Genomic DNA, 20,096 nt, shown 5'->3' on the forward strand with positions numbered 1-20,096 from the left:
TAGATGCAGAAACTGCTTCTGCACTGTTCTTGGTGTCTGCAGTTGTTTTACCATATGGTACTGAGGTAATTTTGTCTGTGTTCTTCTCTTTTGTGAATTGATTACATTTTTAGAAAAATTTTTAAATAACTTCTTTAAATAGCAGAGCTTTCTCAGTAGGATAAAATATGATAAGACATTATGTAGATATGAAAATGTTATAATTTTTTTAAATACTGAATTTTGGTACTCCATATTATAAATTGGCAGTCATATTCATGAAAGCCTTCTTTGAAACAAAATGTAATCTTGGACCTGAGAAGAAAAGTCTGTTTAGGAAGCAACTCAAGTCTCCTAATAGTTCTTCTCTTGGAAAATGTCATTCCAAACATGGAATTTCTATAAGAAAGTACAAAGAGAAGTAAGGGGGAAGTATCTAGCTTTGCCAATCTGCTAAGCCTAATCAAATCTAGTTATCACTGGGATAACTTCTGTCACTTTCAGATTTAATAGTCACATTCTGTAGAGCAGATAAAATAGAATAGAAAAGTCTTGGATTTTGGTGACAGAACTAGATTTTGATTCTAATTCTGCAATCAGCTATATGATCTTAGTTCTCTATAGGCCTAAATAGATTCAATAAAAATGATGACAGAATTTTGTGAGGGGCCACATTTCCTCCTCTGGTGAAAAGAGCCCACACCTAAAGCAAGCTTGGGTGAGGATTATTGGCCCTTCCTTTTCACCTCCATAATCTGTGACAAACAGCTTTTCATGGTTCATGGCAGCTGATCTTTCTGTTTTCTCTGTATTCCTGGGAAGTTCTTAGACTGCTCAGTGAGTGTTTTGAGACAGCTCAGCAAGAGCTCCCTACATCTGTGTATCTGCTCATCCACCAAATACTCTCAATGCCCAAGACCCTCTGAGTGATTGGCCATCCCATACTCAAGTGATAGCATAAAATATGATCAAGAGCTCCAAGAGTCAGTACCTTCACTGAACTAACCACTAAACTAACAAACACAGATTGAATCAACTTTTTAGAGCTCTGCAAAGCAAAGCATTGAGATAGCAAAACTTAAAGCAACAGGGAATGTTTAATGAAGAGATTACTAAATATCAGCATTAGATGAAATCTCTAGCAGACTGCCGAGATAACAGAACTGAGACTTTAGTGAGCATGCTGAAATTGGGAAACCTAGGTGCCCTTCAACAGATGATGGATAAAGAAAATATGGTATATAAACATAATGAAATATTACTCAGCCACAAAGAAGAATGAAATTATGGTATTTTGCAGGTAAATGGATGGGATTGGAGACTATAGTGATAAGTGAAATAACCCAATCTCGAAAAATCAAAGGCAAATTGTTCTCTCTGATATGCAGATGCTAACACACAATGTGGACAGGGAGAGAAAAATAGAAATTCATTGGATTAAGCAAAGGGGAATAAAGGGGAGGGAGATGGAGGGAAACAGGAAAGACAGTAGAATGAAAAGGACATAACTTTCCTATGTTCATATATGAATACGTGACTAGTATAGCTCCACATTATGTAAAACCACACAGTGGGAAGTTATACTCTATGTATGTATAATATGTCAAAATACATTTTACTGTCATATATAACTAAGGAAAAAAAAGAACAAAATCTCTTTCCTCCTGAATGAATGTTTGGGGCAGAAATAGACAATAACTGTAAACAAACACACACAGAGACACACCAAAAAAAAAAAAAAAGCTGGGAGAACCAGGCATGGTGATGCTCCTGAAGTCCCACCTAGTTGGGAGGCTAAGGCAGAAGGATCACTTGAGCCCAGGAATTTTAAATCAGTTTGAAAAACAGCACAACTCTTTCAAAAAATAAAACAAAACAAAAACCTTTGGAAAAGTTACTGAATAAAGAAATAACTGCAGTAACAAAACAAGCAACTACAGCAAACTCCTGAGAAGAAGGCAAAATTTGATATCCACTGTTGCCACATGAAAATATTCAAAATGAAGTTGTCAACAGAAACTTAAAAGGCATGGAAAGAAATGAAAGTATGACCAATGTACTGGAAATAGTAAATTGACAAAAATCATTCCTGAAGAAAGACATCAGACTTACCAAAGACTTTAAATCATCTGAATTAAATATGTACCAACAGCCAAAGGAAACCATGGACCAGAAAAAAAAATCCTGAAGCATACCAGCATGATGTATGAACAAATAGAGTGTATCAATAAAGAGAGGAATTGTAAAATGGAAACAAATAGAAATTCTGAAGACAAAAAGTACAGTAGCCAAAATGAAAAATTCAGAAGAGGAGTTCAAAAACAGATTTGAGCAGCAGAAGAAATAATCAGTAAACTTGAAGATAGACAATTGAGATTAGTCTAAACATGCTAAAGAAAAAATTTTTTAAGTCAGGCACAGTGGCACATGCCTGTAATCCTAGCAATTCGAGAGACTGAGGTAGGAGAATTGCAAGTTTGAGGTCAGCATAGCAATTTCTTGAGACTTTGTCTCAAAAATAAAAACGGCTGGGAATGAAGCTCAGTGGCAGAGTACCCCTCAATTCAATCCCCAGAAAAAAACTTTTAAAAAATGAATAGACCCTAGAAGACATGTAGAATATCATCTAGTTTACCAAAATATGCAAAATGGGAGTCCCAGAAGAAGATGAGAAAATGAAAGCATCAGAAAGAATCTACAAAAAAACACACACTAAAGCTAACAAAACAAATTCAGCAAAGTTACAGAGTACATCATCCCAAAAAAGTCAATTATATTTCTATATACTATCTATGTTAAAGATTAATAAGATGTCAGAACTACAAATTCAAAGTAATCTACAGATTTTACACAATTCCTATCAAAATGCCAGCAACCATTTTGGTAGAAATGAAAAAAAGTCATTCTCAAATTCATATAAAAGTGCAAGGAGCTATGAAAACTAAAACAATTTGAAAAAAAAAAAAAAACAGCAAGACTCATGCTTCCCAATTTCAAAACTTACCATAATGCTATAATAATCAAAACAGCATAATATTGGCATAGGAATACACATATATAATATGTATAATATAGTAGAATTGAAGGTTCAATCCCCAGTGCTGCAATAAATAAGTAAATAAAATATTTTTCTTAAATGAATTTAGAGATCAGAAATAAATCCATAATCTGTGATGAACAGCTTTTCAGCAAGGGTGCCAAGTCTATTCAATGGGGTAAGAACAATCTCTTAAAAAATGCTCAAAAAACTGGATGTTTACATGCAAAAAGAATGAAGTTGAGCCCTATTGCACACCAGATTTATTAACTCAAAATGAAAATATAAGATCTAAAACAATAAGACCCTCTTTCTAAAAAGTATAAGGTTAAATCCTTATACCCTTAGATTGGGCATTGAATTTTTAGCTGTGACATCAAAAGCATGAACAACAAGAAATAAATTGGACTTCATCAAAATTTAAAACTTTTAGAAAAGTAACAAGGGACATTATCAAGAAAGTGAAAATACAACCTACAGAATTAGTAAAATATTTGCAAACGATATATCTGATAAGGATTTTGTATCCAATATAAAGAGCTCCTACAATTCAACAATAAAAAAAAAAAAAGAACAAGGGGCTCGAATTGACATTTCTCCAAAGAAGATATGCAGATAACCAAATAGCATGTGAAAAGATATTCAATGAAATGAAATACCATTTCACATCCACTAGTATGACTAAAATAAAAACAAACTAATAAATGATGATGAGGGTGTGGAGAAATAGGAATGCTTGCATATTGCTGTTGGGAATATAAAATAATACAGCAACTGTGGAAGAAAGTTTAGTGGTTCCTCAAAACTAAACATAGAATTGGTATCTGAACAAATAATTCTGTTCCTAAGTATAAACCCAAAAGAATTGAAAACAGGTGCTCAAATTCATGTATATAAATGTTCATCACAACACTGTTCACAGCAGCCAAAAGATAAACAACCCAAATGTCCTTGAGTAGATGAATGGATAAACATTGTGGTATGTAAGTACAATTTATGTTATTCAACCATAAAAAGAAATTAAGTATTGATATCAACTACAATATGGATGAACCTGGGATTATAGAAGAAAAGATAGAAGCCAGACACGAATAATCACATATAATATCTGAAATATTCAAATAGATAAATCCAGAAAGACAAAGGGCAGACTGTTTGCCAGAGACTCAAGGAGGGGAAAATGGGAAATGAAAATTTAGTACTACAGGGTTTTCTTTTGGGGTGGCAAAAGTATTTTGGAACTAGATAACAGTGATGGTTACACAACATAGTGAATGTACTAGATGCCATTAAATTGTGTACTTTTAAATGGTTAATTTTGTGTTGTATGAATTGTACCTCAATAAAAACAAAAATTTGGGAATGTATGTAAAAATCTATACCATGCCAAAAACATAGAAGCTACTCAACGATAAGTTTTTTCTTCTTTCCCTTCTCTTTCACCCCTAGTCTTTATTTAAAACAGTTCTAGACGTTATCTTTCCCTTCAGAGAACTTGCAATATATTTGGAAAAACAAGATTTAAAATGTTAACGTAGGAAAAATGGCAGAGTAGAGGAACCCACCATAGCTGCTCTCTGAAGTTAAATCAAAACAGTTCCATGGCATCAAATTGAGGTAGGAAAACTGTGGGAAAATGCCAGTAGGTAACTCAGAGAGCTAGTGACCAAGTGAAAATCAGAAATATTGGTTTCTATAGTGGAGAGAGATTTATAAAAGGAATAGACTACAGCAATACTGAGTGCACAGTGGCTCAACTGGGGGAGTGAAAGGTCCCCTTCAATAACCCAAAAGAAGTTATTCCAATGAGTTTAAGAAAAATAGGCACTGCTATCCAGCAAATTTGCAATCTGAGATGAAAATATACTCAGGAGCATATGACAAGTAGGATGGCCAACAAGTGATCGGAGTGGGACATATCAGGGTCAGGTGGAAACAGTGACCCCACATCCTACTGTAATACTCATGCCACTACCCTCTGGAGGATAGGCTGATGTATCCACACACCTACCCCCAGCACATAGACTGAGGTTCTCTGAATGAGGGGTGTAGTGCAATCCAGGTCAATCTACAGGTGTGCAGGTGAGAGGGCTGTTGGCGAGCAGTCCTGCCAGAATTATACTCCTGTCTCCAGTCACACTAGCAAAGCCATTCGAGGGTGAATTCTGCTCTGAAATAGAGTTCTCCCAGTAATTACTGCCGGTCATGGAGGGGATAGAACTCAGCATACAGACTCCCCCAACAAGTTTGGCTTATTTGAGTCAGAACTAAGGGCAAACAAGCAATACAATATTTGTGTCACATAAACATCCTCATATATGGGAGATTCTGAAATCAAAATCCTGAAAAGAAATGTCTCCATTTTAAGAACCTCAGCAAAAAGGAAGCTGAATCCTTTTTAGCTGCCATTGCATTAGCTGCTAGATGTAATCTGAGTTCTAGTGTTTTCTAATATAAACTGATTTCTAGTGTTTGTGTTTTTTGAAAGTTCTAATTTTAGGTATTCTAATTGAAGTGAGATGAAATCTCATTGTGGTTTTCCCCCTATATTTGTTGACTATTTTTATTTCTTCTTTTGAGAAGTGTCTGTTTAGTTCATTACCAATTATTAAATGAATTATTTGTGTGTGTGTGTTTTAGCCTTATGTTTTTTTTAATAGTTGTATGTGGACAGCATGCCTTTATTTTTTTTCTATGGTGCTGAGGATAGAATCCAGTGCCTCACACATGCTAGGTAAATGCTCTGCCACTGAGCTACAGCACCAGCCCAAGACTTATGGGTTTTTTTCAATATATTCTGGATATTAATCATCTGTCAAAAGAGTAGCTGGCAAAGATTTTCTCCCATTCTGTAGGCTCTCTCTTTGTTTTAAATTTCCTTTACTATGCAGACAGAGGCTTTTAAATTTTATGTCATCCCATTTATTAATTCTTGGTATTATTTCATGAGCTTTAGGAGTCCTACTGAGGAAGTGTCTATATGGTACCCCTATATTTTCTTCTAGCAGTTGCAAATTTTCTGATCTAATTCCCAGGCCTTTGATCCACTTTGAGTTGACTTTTGTCCAGGGTGAATTATAAGGATTTGTTTTTTTATATTCTATATATGGACATTCACTTTTACCAACATCAGTTGTTAAAAAGGCTGTCTTTTCTTCCATGTTGTTTTTAATGCCTTTGTCAAGGAACAAAAGACTTTATCTCTGTGAATTTGTCTTTGTATCTTCTGTTTTTCTGGTCTACTCTTATGTTTTTATACCCATACAGATTTTGTTAGCAAAGCTCTGTATTATAATTTGAAATTGGGTATTGTTATCCCTCCAGCATTGTTCCTTTTGCCCAGAATTGCTTTGGCTATTCTGTATCTTCTTCCACATGAATTTTAGAACTATTTTTTCTAGTGCTGTAGAAAATGTCACTGTTATTTTGATGGAACCACCATATGACCTGGTTATACCACTCCTCAGTAATTTATCCTGAAGAATTAAAGTCATCCTACTATAGCAATACATGCATATCCATGTTCATAGCAGCAAAAATCACAATGGCCAAGTCATGAAATCAGCCTAGATGTCTGTCAAAAGATGAGTGGCTAAACAAAATGTGGCATATACATACAATGAAGTTGTATGCAGCCATGAAGAATAAAATTATGTCATTTGTAGGAAAATTGATGGAACTGGAGAACATCATGTTACGCAAAATAAGCAAGACTTAAAAAGTTGAGTATGCTGTTTTTTCTCTGATATGTGGAAACTAAAGAAAAAAACGTGGGGGAAGGCATCTTATGAAAATAGGAGACAGTATAGTAGAACAAAAGAATCAGAGGGAAGGAGGTGGAGAGGACAAGGGGAGGTACTGGGGAATGAAATTGATCAAATTATGTTATTACCATGTATGAATATGTCATAGTGAATTCCACTACTGTGTATAATTATAATTTCCAATAAAATTTTTTAAGCATTAATATAGGCTGGGAGTGTAGCTTAGTGGTAGGGCACTTGCCTGGCATGTGTCAGGCCCTGGGTACAATTCCGAACACCATTAAAAAAAGTAAAAACTTAGTAAAATGTTAACAGTAAAAGTCAGCAGATATTTTAGCACTAAATTATATAAACAATATGGGAAGTAAATTGAGGACACGCTTATATTAAGATAAAAATCTGGATCATAATTAATGTGGATAAGGTTTAAATAGAAGAAAATGGGCATTTCGGGTAAAAAGAGCAACTTGCACTAAGGCAAAGAAACAGAATGGAGCACATTTTGTCAAGATATGCTAAAGAAACTGTTGTACGCTAAAGAAACTCCCTCACATGGCACTTCATAGTGAACTGTGAGGAGTAGAGATGATAAGAATTGAGTTATTGGGCTGGGGATGTGGCTCAAGCGATAATGCACTCGCCTGGCATGCATGGGGCGCTGGGTTCGATCCTCAGCACCACATAAAATAAAATAAAGATGTTGTGTCCACTGAAAACTGAAAAATAAATATTAAAATTTTTTTCTCTCTCTTTTAAAAAAAAGAATTGAGTTATATTACAGAGAGCCTTCAGAATGTGGAGAAGAGCTTTGATTTGATGTGGCAGAAAACTGGGTCATTGGAGATTTTGGAAGAAGGGAATGACATGATGCATTCATAGCAATAAAAATTTGGTATGATAGAATATGCAATATGGGGTTGCTGAGTTAGGAAGTGAAGTTAAAGAAGCTGGTAGGAAATCAGAAGAGTAACAGAGAAAGCCTGAGTTAGGTGGTAACAGTTGGAAGTAATCAAAAGTGACCTATGAGAGAGATCTTTGAAAGGAAAAATCCACAAGATTTTTTGAGATGGCTAGGACAAGTGTGATTCTTAGTTAAATAACAAGAACTTACACTTTGTATTCTGAAGACGTGGGCTGTGATTCAATGACAACTTCATTTATCCCCTCTCCTACTATATAAAAATTTATTTAATAAAACTCTTTTGATTCATTTCTTCAATATGTGTTCATTTAAAAAGTATTTATTGGGCTGAGGTTGTGGCTCAGTGACAGAGCACTTGCCTCACATGTGTGAGGCACTGGCTTCGATCCTCAGCACCACATAAAAATAAATAGACAAAATAAAGGTATAAAAAATGTACTTATTGGTGCTTTGCTATTTAACACACATTATATGTTTTAGAGTTTTTGTTTGTTTATATTATAGTACTAGGGTTTGAACCAGGGATTCTCTACCATTGAGCTTATACACCCAGCCCTTTTTATTTTTTGAGACAAAGTCTCGTTAAGTTGCTTAGGGCCTTACTAAATTGCTGAGGCTGGCCTCAAATTTATTATCTTCCTGCTTTTTAGCCTCCTGAGTCACTTGGATTACTGGTATGCACATTTACACCTAGCTTCGGACTATATGATATAATGATAACTTTTGTTATAATAAGAGTTGCTACCAACAGAGAGCTTGCATTCTAATTAAGGAGACAAGAATAAACAAGAAAGCAAAGAATAAAATATTGTGTCCAATTGTGATATAAGAAAATAAAATCATTTTTATTTATTTACTTTTGCAGTACTGAGGATTGAACCCATACCCTGGAGCATATTAGGCAAGTGCTTTACCACGTAGCTACATTCAGGTTTTTTGGAGGGTTTTGTTTGTTTGGTTGGTTGGTTGGTTTGGTTTTTTAGACAATTTCCCTCCAAGTGCCCAGGCTGACCTTGAAGTTAAAGTCCTGCTGAGTAGTTGGGATCACAGTCATGTACCATACCCAGCCTATAGGTATTTTTCGATAAATTCTCTGATAGAAGCAAATAAGCCCTCTTTTTAAAAAAATGATGGGGATAGAGAAGCAAACTAAAAGTTTATCCAAGTAAGCTTTCTAAAAAAAATAGCATTTATGTCTACACCTAAAGAATATAAAGGAGTCTGCCAAGAACAGACCATCTCAAACAGTCAAAACATCAGGTAGGAAAGAAACTATTGAGAAACTGAAGGACCAGAGTAGTTGGGATATTGAATGAGGGGGAAGTGATGTGAGATACCTGCAGTGGTATGGATAAATGTTCCTACATCTTGAGACTGAGGACAGTGGGAGGGAGTTTTGATTTTATTCTAAATCAAAATAATAACCAGAGCATTTTATGTAGGAAGTAACCTAGTCATTTTTGTCAGCACTAGTCATTCCAGTCTCAGACAGGGCTACTAATAGTGAAAAGGTCTCTTTTTACTATCCCTGCTTTGATAATCCTTGCCTTGTGAGTTCTTCACTCTTCTTAGCCCATTCGCTTTCCTATGTGAACAAATGCTTATATCGACACATATAAGTTTCTATGCCCTTAATAAGTTATATGAAAATAATTATCAGCCAACTTGTGCAGGACATTCACAACCCATTCTACACATATTACACATATTATTCATCAATGGCCTGCATAGCATACAGGAAACAAATGTAGGAATTCAGGGCTTGGATGAATATAGAACTGCTACATAATCAGAACAGTATTGGATAGTTTTTTGATTTCAGTAGAGATTAACTCAGTGGACCATTTTGTTGGCCTTAATTGAAATTGAAATTTAAACATATCTTCATGTATCCAAGTTTTAATTTGTTCCTCCCAGATGTTAAGACTTTGTCTCCAGTTTATATTGGTGGGGTTGGGGGGAACCTTTACATAACAGAAAGTATGAAAGCTATTTCTGTCAAACAGTAAATCTCTCTGATACATTGACAATTTGGTTCTCCTCAGCTCCATAATCCCTCGGACTTGAAGCTGGAAAAGTTTTAATTCTTCTTCCTATCTTACTACATTTAATTTTTGACAGATTTTATATATTCTTCTGTTGTCTCTCCCTAGTTCATACCTTCATTGAATTTTCCAGGACTTTTGCATGAGTAGTCTTCAGACTACTCAGTCTGGTATTCATTCTGTCCCAGTAGAAATAGCTGATTTTATATATTTGTATTTTTCATAATTTTTAATCAATATATCTTGTCCTGAATCCTTAGGACCAGAAGTATTTCAAATTTGGAGCATTTCAGATTTTTGGATTTGGTATTCTCGGTCTATAGTTTAAAATAGTTAACATTTTAAGTTAGATACAATTTTTTTTTACTTCTAAAAAATTGTATGAAATAATTGTGAGAGAAAAGTAACTGAAATAAATAAATTATGCATTTTTTTCAATTAACTGATGCAATTTAAATAGTTGATGGATTTGGCAGTATAGTCATTCCATGAAAAAAAACTAAGTGATTTTAATGAAATATTATCTTCTTTTGTGAGTAAAATAACAATTTATGTTTTCGTTTTTTAATATAGCTAAAATTTATACTGAAAATTCCTTTTAAAAATTAAAACTAAAGGTATCATTCATCTTGTCATCTCTTCACTACTTTTGTTTTGCATATTGACGTTCATCTGCACAAATGTGAGTTGTAATGATAATATACTGCTTTATATTGTTTTACTAAATTTTATATCATGAATATTTTCTGCAAATCTGCAAAGATTTTATTATTTTGCATTAATGTTTATATAGTAGGTCTATCATATATCATCCTCATTAACACCACACATACAACAGTGAACATGTGTGTATTTCTTTTGAATCATTTTCTTAGAATAAATTCCTAGAAGCATACAGAATTTTAAGGTCAAAGTGGCATTTACTATTTATTTCCCTAAAAGTTTTACAGATTTACAATGCCATAAATAACAATTGAGAAAATTCATTTTTCCAAAAGACGGTTTTGAGTAATATCATACACCAGAAAAACATGTTTTCTCAAATGGTATATATAGTTTTTATTTATTAGTTTATTTCAAAGGTAGATATTTTTTTAATTTGTTTTAATTAGTTACACATGACAGTACAATGACCTTGACATATCATACATAAAGGTAAATATTTTTAAATGTTTGTTTTCTATGTTGTAAGAATCTGAGTTTAAAAAATACAACATTAAAACATAATTGTGGGTGGGGGGTATAGCTCAGTTGTTAGAGTGCTTGCCTCGCATGCACAAGGCCCCAGTTTCAATTCCCAGACCACAAAAAAAGAAAAAAAACATAATTGTTATTTTCAAATATATAATGTGTATCTGCTAAAATGAAGTAATATCTATCTCTGGTTTATAAAGGTATATTATGATTATTTTAAGAAATCTAATTTAAGAAATTTTGAATAAAACTTTTCAGTGGAGTATTTCTGGTTAATCACCAGGAAATGAATAAATGAAATGGATGAAATTCCTTATGATAAACTTCAAACTAGTTCTGGACATTATTTTTTTTTCTGTTATGTGAATTCTTTTTTCTTTTTATTAGTTGTTCAAGACAATACAATGATCTTGACATATCATACATTTGATTCAAATAGGGTATGAATTCTCATTTTTCCACCTGTACAAATTGCAGGATCACATTGGTTATACATCCGTGTGTATACATACAGCAATCCTAGTGTCAGTTGTATTCTGCTGCCCTGCCTATCCCCCCCTCCCCTCCCCTCCCGTCACTATTCTCTACCCATTCTCTACTGTGACACTTATCTCTTTCTCTCTTTTTTTTTCTTCCCTTCCCCCTCACATGGACATTGTTTTTGAAGCAATATTTTGTAAAACTCTGATGGAAGACTTGGCAGTCACTAAACACATAATTAAATTAGTGTCACACTGGCACAGAAGACTTATAGATTGAGTAGGACAAACTGGGTAACTGAAACAGACCTACAATAAATAAGATAAAGTAAGCATTTCAAATTAGTGATAATTTCTATCAGTGGGACAATTTCTTAACCATTTGGATGGAAAAAAATAGTTAGGTCCCTACTCTGTACCATACTCCAAAATGAAAGCACTAGAAAAAAAATCAATATTTTTATATTTTTGGATTAGGATCCTTTCAAAGAATAATATTAAAGGTAGAAAGAAACCATAAAGAAAAAGACTGACAATTTTGACCACTTTTTTAACTTGTAAAAGTTAAAAGAAAAATTAGAAAGAAAACTAAAATGCAAAGAAGTATTTCTTTTAAAAACTATGTTATTTGATTAAATAAATATGACAAAGGATTAATGTCTGAATATTCTTACAAATCTACAAAACAAAAGTAGACATCCCAATAGAAATATGAGCACAAGGCATGAGCACACAATTCACAGAGATTGCTAATAGCCAATAAATATGTTAAAAATACCAAAAACAATGAGATGCCATTTCTACTGTATAAATAAAGATTAATAATACTCTCCAATGATTATGGTGAGAGTGAGAGGAATGTGATCATTCTCACATAAAATCCTTCTGGAGAGCAATTTGACAAGATAGGTCAGAAACACAACCCACTGACCCAGAAATGTTGCTTCAGGCATTTTGTTTCAAGAAAATTATAAGGTACCTGTGCCAAGGTGAATATACAGTGATATTTATCATACTGCTGCTTATAATGTCACTTATCATGAGAGAAACTAGAGCATGATGGGATTCAGACTGCTGCCTAGTGTAGTGGCGCACACCTATAATCCCAGCAACTAGGAATACTGAGGCAGGAAGATTGAAAGTTCCAGGCCAGCCTCAGCAACCTAGCAAGGTCATCAGTTACTTAGCAAGACCCTATCTCAAAATTAAAAAAAATAAAAATGACTGGAGATGTGGCTCAGTGGTCAAGTGCCCTGGGTTCAATCCCTGAAACCAAAAAAATAGATTCAGACTATGAAAAACTTTAGACAAACTAATATTTTTGTACCTCAGTTTCCTCATCTATAAAATGGAAATAGTAATATTCATTAAATAGAACTATTATGCAAGTTAACATGCTTAGAAACAATTCTGGACACATAGTAGTGTTTGTTTATTTTGAATAATAAAGGCCATTTCATTGTAGGCTATGATTGTAACAATAGAAAACCAAGATAATCTCAATATCCAACAATGAGATATTGGCTATGTTAATTATGATTTAGTCATATAATGGAAATTCTATACTTATTAATGTGTATTTATGTTTTTTTAAAGAGAGAGAGAGAGAGAATTTTTTAATATTTATTTTTTTAGTTTTCGGTGGAAAACTTTATGTGGTGCTGAGGATCGAACCCAGCGGCCCGCGCATGCCAGGCGAGCGCGATACCGCTTGAGCCACATCCCCAGCCCCTATCTTTACGTTTTTAATGGAAAAAATATTTTCACTTTACATTGCTCACTGGAAAGAGCATATTAGGAAACAATTTGTATAGTATGATTCCATTTCTTTAAAAAATAAGCTAATGTGATCCAGACAAAATTCAAAGAATATGTTAATAGTGTTTCTGTCTGGCTAGTGGGAGAACAGATATTATTTTGTTTATTATTACTAAGTTTTCTATAATGAACATATATGTTACTTATTTTTAAACTAATAATAAAATAGAGGAAACAAGCAGTTCTTCGAGTAAATTGTTTCTGTAAGAACCAGAAGTCCCTCTCCTAGGAATACAGCTCAGAGACTTGAAAACATACAAAAATCTTGTTCATGAATGTTCATAACACCATTATTCATAATAGCCAAAAAGTGGAAGCAACCCAATGTTCCTCCATCAATAAAAGAATAAGCAAAATGTGGTATATCCATATAATAGAATTTTTGGCAATAAAAAAAATGAAGTGCTTTATGACATTTATTTATGACACAGATGAACCTCCAAAACATTATGCTAAGAGAAGGAAGTCAACACAAAAGGCACATATTTCATGATTTCATTTAAATGAAATGTTCAGAATAGACAATCTGAAGAAAAGAACGTAGTTTTCTGGTTGCTAAGGGCTAGACAGATGAGGCAGTAGAAAGTGACAGCTAAAAATATAGGATTTCTTTGGGGGAATGATGAAAATGTTTAGAGTTTGGATAATAGTAGTATCTGCACAAGTTTGCGAATTCATATACTGAAAATCACTGAATCATGTACTTTAAAAGGGGGAATTTCGTGGAATGTGTATTTTAACTGAAAATAATGTTTAAGAAAAGTAAAATTGGGCTGGGGTTGTGGCTCAGCAGTAGAGCACTCGCCTGGCATGGGCAAGGCCCTGGGTTCGATCCCCAGCACCACATAAAAATAAATTTAAAAAGATACTGTGTCCAACTGAAAAATATTAAAAAAATAAAAAAGAAAAGTAAAATTGAGTCTTGGCTATAAGACACTGGGATTTTTTTTTATTATTGTTTTGCAGTATTAGGGATTGAACCCAGTGCCTCATGCATGCTAGGCAAGTGCCCTACCACTGTGTTACATCCCAACCCTTATTATTTTATTTTTGAGACAGTGTCTCATTAAGTTGTAATCCTCCTACCTCAGCCTTCTCGTAGTTACAATTATAGGCATGTGTCACCACACCCAGCTCTAGATACAGAATTTATTTTAAAACATTCGTTAGCAAATTAAAACCTAATTTTTCACTGAATTCTGTAATTGTATTTATGGTTGGTTTGTTTTGCAGTACTAGCGACCAAAATCAGTTTTACTGCATGCTAGGCAAGCACTCTATCACTGAGCTATACCCCAACAACTTAGTTTTGAATTTTAAAAGAGTTTTAAATTTTAAATTTAAATTCATAAGTAAATTATAAATGACCAAATAGTTACATCTTTATAGCCTCCCCTACTTTTTAAATGAAAAGTTTGGCTGTTTTAAAATTGATACAGGAAGATGTTTGTCAGATTTAAGGTGTTTTTTTTAAATATTTGTACTAGTTTTGGAGTTTTTAACTTTATTTAAATGCTCAGTTATCATTCTAATGATTTTTAGACAGGTATTTTGTTTTATTTGAGTTTCATTTTATTGGGTTAAATTTTATTTTATTTTATTTTATTATTTATTTTGTTTCATTTGGAGACAGGGTCCCAGTTGCCCAGGTGATCCTCTTGCCTCAGCCTCCCAAGTGGCTGAGATTACATGCATGGGATTATTGCCTAATGGTGTCTAACCAGCTCAGAGAGTTTAAATGAGAGTGTGTCTAGTCATGTCTTCTCCAATAAACTGTCAGCTCTAGATCCCATTTTATGGTGTGCAAATGTTTTAAATATGTTTTTAAATAATGTAAGCAGTATAAATAGTTCTCATTTTTGCTTTTATGATTTCCCTTTCACCTGTTCCCATCCCTTTCCCTCCCCTGACCTTTCTTGTGCTCCAAAATACAAAAAAAAAAAAAAAAAGAGTTAGAGTGTAATACCTACTTTTTGTAAATTTTTTTTTTTTTTTTTTTTTTTTGAGACAGGGTCTCTTTAAATTGCTTAGGGCCTTGCTAAGTTGCTAAGGCTTGCCTCAAGCTTGCAGTCCTTCCTCAGCCTCCCAAGTAGCTGGGATTTATAGGCAGGCAATTTCCTCACCTGGCTTAATACCTTCTTTTTAACTAATACTTTCCATAAGCATTTATTGAGCACCTACGATATGTTAAGGCATTATGCTAAAGTTAATGGTACAGAAAGGAAATGTATAGATTCAGACAGTGAAAATGGCATATCAAAGAACTACTCTGGGAACAGTTAGGAGGGCAGTAGTCCATATAGAGATGGCCAGGCAAGACTTCCTTTTATCATCAACATAATTAGAAGGTTGGTATTTGAAACCAAGACACATCTGTGATGTAGTTTTAGAGAACTGTTAAAGTCTAGTTTATGTTTTTCCCTTAGCATATCCATAATTACATAAGCGCAGGAAAGAAATCTTGAGAAAAGTCAAAGGGATCCTCCCCAAGACATGTGTATAAGGCAGAAGTCATTTTTTTTTTAAATTGGCATGAATGCAGGCAGTACAGATGCAGTGACATTGGGTGAAACTTCAGTTTCTGCTTCCATGGCTGCTTAACATGTTTAAGATCTTATAAACCATCAGAATTTTTAGGGGCTTTGCTTCCCCTAATAATATACCCATTATATTAAAAAGCAAAATACCATCAATAATTTAAAGGAATTACTGTCCTCATTGCTGTTTTTAAAGAAATCAACAATCCTATTTACTTTGCACTGCTTTCTACACAACTGATTTTCATCTGATACATACTACTACAGCTATATTGGGTTAAATATGAAATACATCCTTACTGGTTCATAAAGAACTGCTTCCTTAGGCTCTCTGGATGGCCCACTACAGCCTGCTTCACCCCATGTACTACATCCCTGACTCCCTACAATCCAGTAATTAAAAGGTTATCCTCAAGCATAGCTGGAGGCCCTTAGAACCCTTTTTCACTACCTTTGCAAGCTTATTGATTGCTAATACATGGGTCATCCCCATGTTTAATCATTTTGAATATTGCCCTGATTTTCTGATTGTTGGGAGTAACTCATTATTGTTTTGTCAGTTTGCCTTCTGCTGTCTAGTGTAATCAGATGGCTCTAGCACACCTGCATTGCTTTTCTATGTAGGACTCTGCAAAAATTCAGAATTTAATTAGTCTCAGAATAAGCCCAGAATGCCATCATACTGTAACCCTAATAATCTACTAAAACACACCACTTCCCCCCACCTCCATTTCCCTAAATGTTGACAATTCCACCTAATTCTCTGTTTTCTTGTCCTTCCTTTTAGTTCGCTTTGCACCATACAGGCCTCCAGATATCTCCCTGAAGCCACTGCTCTTTGAAGTACCCAGTATCACTACAGAGTCGGTGTTCGTTGGCCGGGATTGGGTTTTCCATGAAATAGATGCTCAACTTCAAAGTTCAAATGCCAGTGTGAACCAAGGAGTGGTGATTGTGGGAAACATTGGATTTGGCAAAACTGCCATCATCTCTAGGCTGGTGGCCCTCAGCTGCCATGGTACACGGATGAGACAGATCGCCTCAGATAGCCCACATGCCTCCCCCAAACGTATGTATTCCTTTTTAAAGAATTCCCTACTTAGTTGGGTCTGAAATTTTTTCTGACGTGTGTGTCAGGCAATATACCCTTTTATTTTTTTAATTTATTTATGTATTTGTTCTAATTAGTTATACATGACAGCAGAATGCATTTTAATTCATAGTACACAAATGGAGCACAATTTTTTGTTTCTCTGATTGTACACAAAGTAGAGTCACACCATTTATTCTTTTATTTTTTTGATCTGTAAAATTTGACTTGCATGTGAGTATCATTACTCAGAATTCAGAGAAAGAATATAATACTCTGTGCATCCAATAGTCTTCTATGAGTGACTGAGAAAATCTTTCTCATGGAATAAATTTATGACTCTTCCTGCTGACTGTATGGCTGCTTTGTCCTTTGGATAATGATTACAGCACTTGCCTGTGGAGCCATTTGCATCTATCACTGTCAGATTTTCTTCAACCTGTGCCCATTTCTTCTTGTTACATGCCAGCACAATCTGTTCGCAGCCTTCATTTCTTTGCTGTTGATGTCAGTGTGCTCTGATTGGACTTGAGCTTTATTGTGTTCTTGAAGGATTTTTCCTGCTTCCTTTGAAAAGATGATGAGTTCTCATTTGGCTTATTTTATCACAACTTTAATGATCACCACCAGTCTCTTGTTTGATTATTTTAAAACACTCATATGGTACGTATTATATGCCAAAGAGACTCTAAGAGCTTTACAAATATTAATTCATCCAATCCTTTTATAAACTCAGTGAGGTTGTTCCTGTTGTCTTCATTTCACAAAGAAGTAATCTGGGGCTCAGAGAGGTTAAATAAACCTCCCAGGTTTTAACCGCCAATAAATGGTGAAACTAAGAATTTTGGTTTCAGAGGCCATTCTCTCACTCATTTTTCTGTGTGGCTTCTCCTTATTGGTAAAACTCACTCAAGTAAAGAAAATAAAAGAATGTGTATAAATGTTCTTTCTGTATATACCATATGTATAGCATCCATTTACCTTGTTTCTTTTAATTGTGTCAGAACATAAAAGAAAGCTGTGGCTCTACTAGTCCAAATCAGTAATCTAGCCCACCACACTTTGAGATAACCTCTAGAAATGGTTTATATGAGATCATAGTAGTTATGGGGTCTAAAGTCAGGAACCCACTAAATACCCTTCAGATATCCTGGCTTCCTACTGAAATTAGTATTCTTTTATCAAAAAGACAGATTGCCTCTGGTAAAGTTATGAATGTCTAACCTGTAGAAGAAAACTAACTTCTATGAAGAAAATCAGTTGAAAAAGAAATAACCCTCTTTACCAGTGTATGGTAAGAAATGTTATGAAAGAATTCTTATCTTAAGGGGAATGTCATGTTTAGATTCTAAATGAAACTTTTCTAAGGTAGACTAACATACTACTCTGAGAGTCAGAAACCCAGGATTTGTGTCCCAGCATTCAAATTGACCGCAGTACTTTGTGACCTTGAGAATTTCACTTTAATTGTTTAGATCTCAGTTTTCTCATCTGCAAAATGAAGCAGTATGGTTAAAATTTTGCTTCTGAGAATATTTTCATGGTTGAAAGTAAATCACACTATTATACTATTTTCCTTCAAGTGCTTAAAGTCTATCACACAAAACTACCTTTTATCTGAGTTGTCCAAGAGGTAAGCTATTTTCATGTGTCAGAAAGAAAACCAGATAGCTAATAGTCTCTGACTCCTCTTTATATCAGTGTTGTAGATAATAGAGTGGTAGAATCATACATGACAGTAGATAAGTCCCAAGGGCAAGAATAGCTGCTTTCTCAGAAAGCAAAGGTAACTGGGAATAAGAGCAAGAGTTAATTGAAAATAGTCCATGTACTCCCCAAAGCAGAGATTCTTTAAAGGTAGTTCACTAAGTTATTATCTAATATAATCCATTGCCTTTTATCTCCTGAAAATCTCCAAAACACTGGGACATTCTGCATTCATGAGATAAATGCCCATTGTTGAGACTATAGATTTGGCCTGATAGTGAACTTTAAAAACTTCAAGCTGAGAGGACAGTACATATCTGTAATCCCAGCTACTTGGAAGGCTGAGAAAGGAGGATTACAGGTTCAAGGTCAGCCTAGCCAATTTAGCGAAATCTAAAAGGAAGGGCTGGAATTGTGGCTCAGTGGTAGAGCAATTACCTAGCCACATGTAAGGCACTAGGCCCGATCCTTGGCACCACATAAAAAATAACTAAATAAAATAAAGTTAGTGTGTCCATCTACAACTAAAAATATTTCTTAAAACTTTTCTTAAAATTCAAATTAAAAGGGCTGGAAGGATAGCCCAGTGGTAAAGTGCCCTAAGTTCAATCCCCATTACTGAGAAAAAAAAATTTTTTTGAATAATCAGGAGAGATACAGTATGTGATAATATATCTATCAGAATTACATAGAAATAGCATTGCCTTATACAGAGTAATTATTTTTGTAATCTGTTGATTAAACTACATCTTTGTAATCTGTTAGTCAAACTACATTCTACCACTACCATCTTAACAGACTAGTAGTCCTTAAAGAAGAATCAAGGGGCTGGGGACGTGGCTCAAGCGGTAGCGCGCTCGCCTGGCATGCGTGCGGCCCGGGTTCCATCCTCAGCACCACATACGATCAAAGATGTTGTGTCTGCCAAAAACTGAAAAATAAATATTGGAATTTAAAAAAAAAAGAAGAATCAAGAATAAGTAACTGATATAATGCAAGCTATTTTTCAGCATAAATTTGTTATTAAATGAGCTGGCACTTAAAAGGTTACTTGCAGCAGCAGAATTTTTTCATTAATCAATAAGAAAGATGTCAGAGGGTTAGCCTAATTTTTTACAGAGTTTAACTTACATTAAACTTGAATAGGTTTATCTGGTATCTCACTGGCCTTCATAATCTTTGGTCATTGGTATCAGAGATGTAATTGTACTAATAATGAAAATAAATGAAAAGCTATGGTGCTTCTGGCTCCCCTCCAACCCACCCACCCCCACCAAGTCATCTGTTCTTTCTTTTACAGTACTTCATTGCCTGGCTTTCTTTTCTTTACAGACAGTCCCTCAGCCTGCCCCCTCATTGTCATTTCCCTGGTAAAGTACAGAAAAGCTGTCAAAGCAGGCACTACCCTGTCATCCTTCTTTCCACCTACTTTCCCAAATCTCACTTCTCCCATCATTCTCGCCACCATCACCTGTACCCCCAACACACACACACACACACAAAAAAAAAAAAAAAAAAAAAAAA

At 34.5% G+C, this 20,096-nt stretch overlaps 1 protein-coding gene across 8 annotated transcripts in view; it reads left to right on the top strand.

The window, feature by feature from the left end:
• Tanc2 (tetratricopeptide repeat, ankyrin repeat and coiled-coil containing 2) overlaps positions 1–20,096 on the top strand; it is a 429,902-nt gene that overhangs the window by 301,411 nt on the left and 108,395 nt on the right. For all 8 annotated transcript variants that reach the window (XM_048798117.1, XM_048798120.1, XM_048798121.1 and 5 more), the window contains one exon: positions 16,563–16,844. In XM_048798117.1, the coding sequence (XP_048654074.1) occupies positions 16,563–16,844 (282 nt within the window). The remainder of the gene's footprint in view (positions 1–16,562; positions 16,845–20,096) is intronic.

The sequence above is a fragment of the Marmota marmota genome, unplaced genomic scaffold, assembly GCF_001458135.2.
Source record: "Marmota marmota marmota unplaced genomic scaffold, marMar, whole genome shotgun sequence".
In the NCBI taxonomy this organism is placed as follows: domain Eukaryota; kingdom Metazoa; phylum Chordata; class Mammalia; order Rodentia; family Sciuridae; genus Marmota; species Marmota marmota.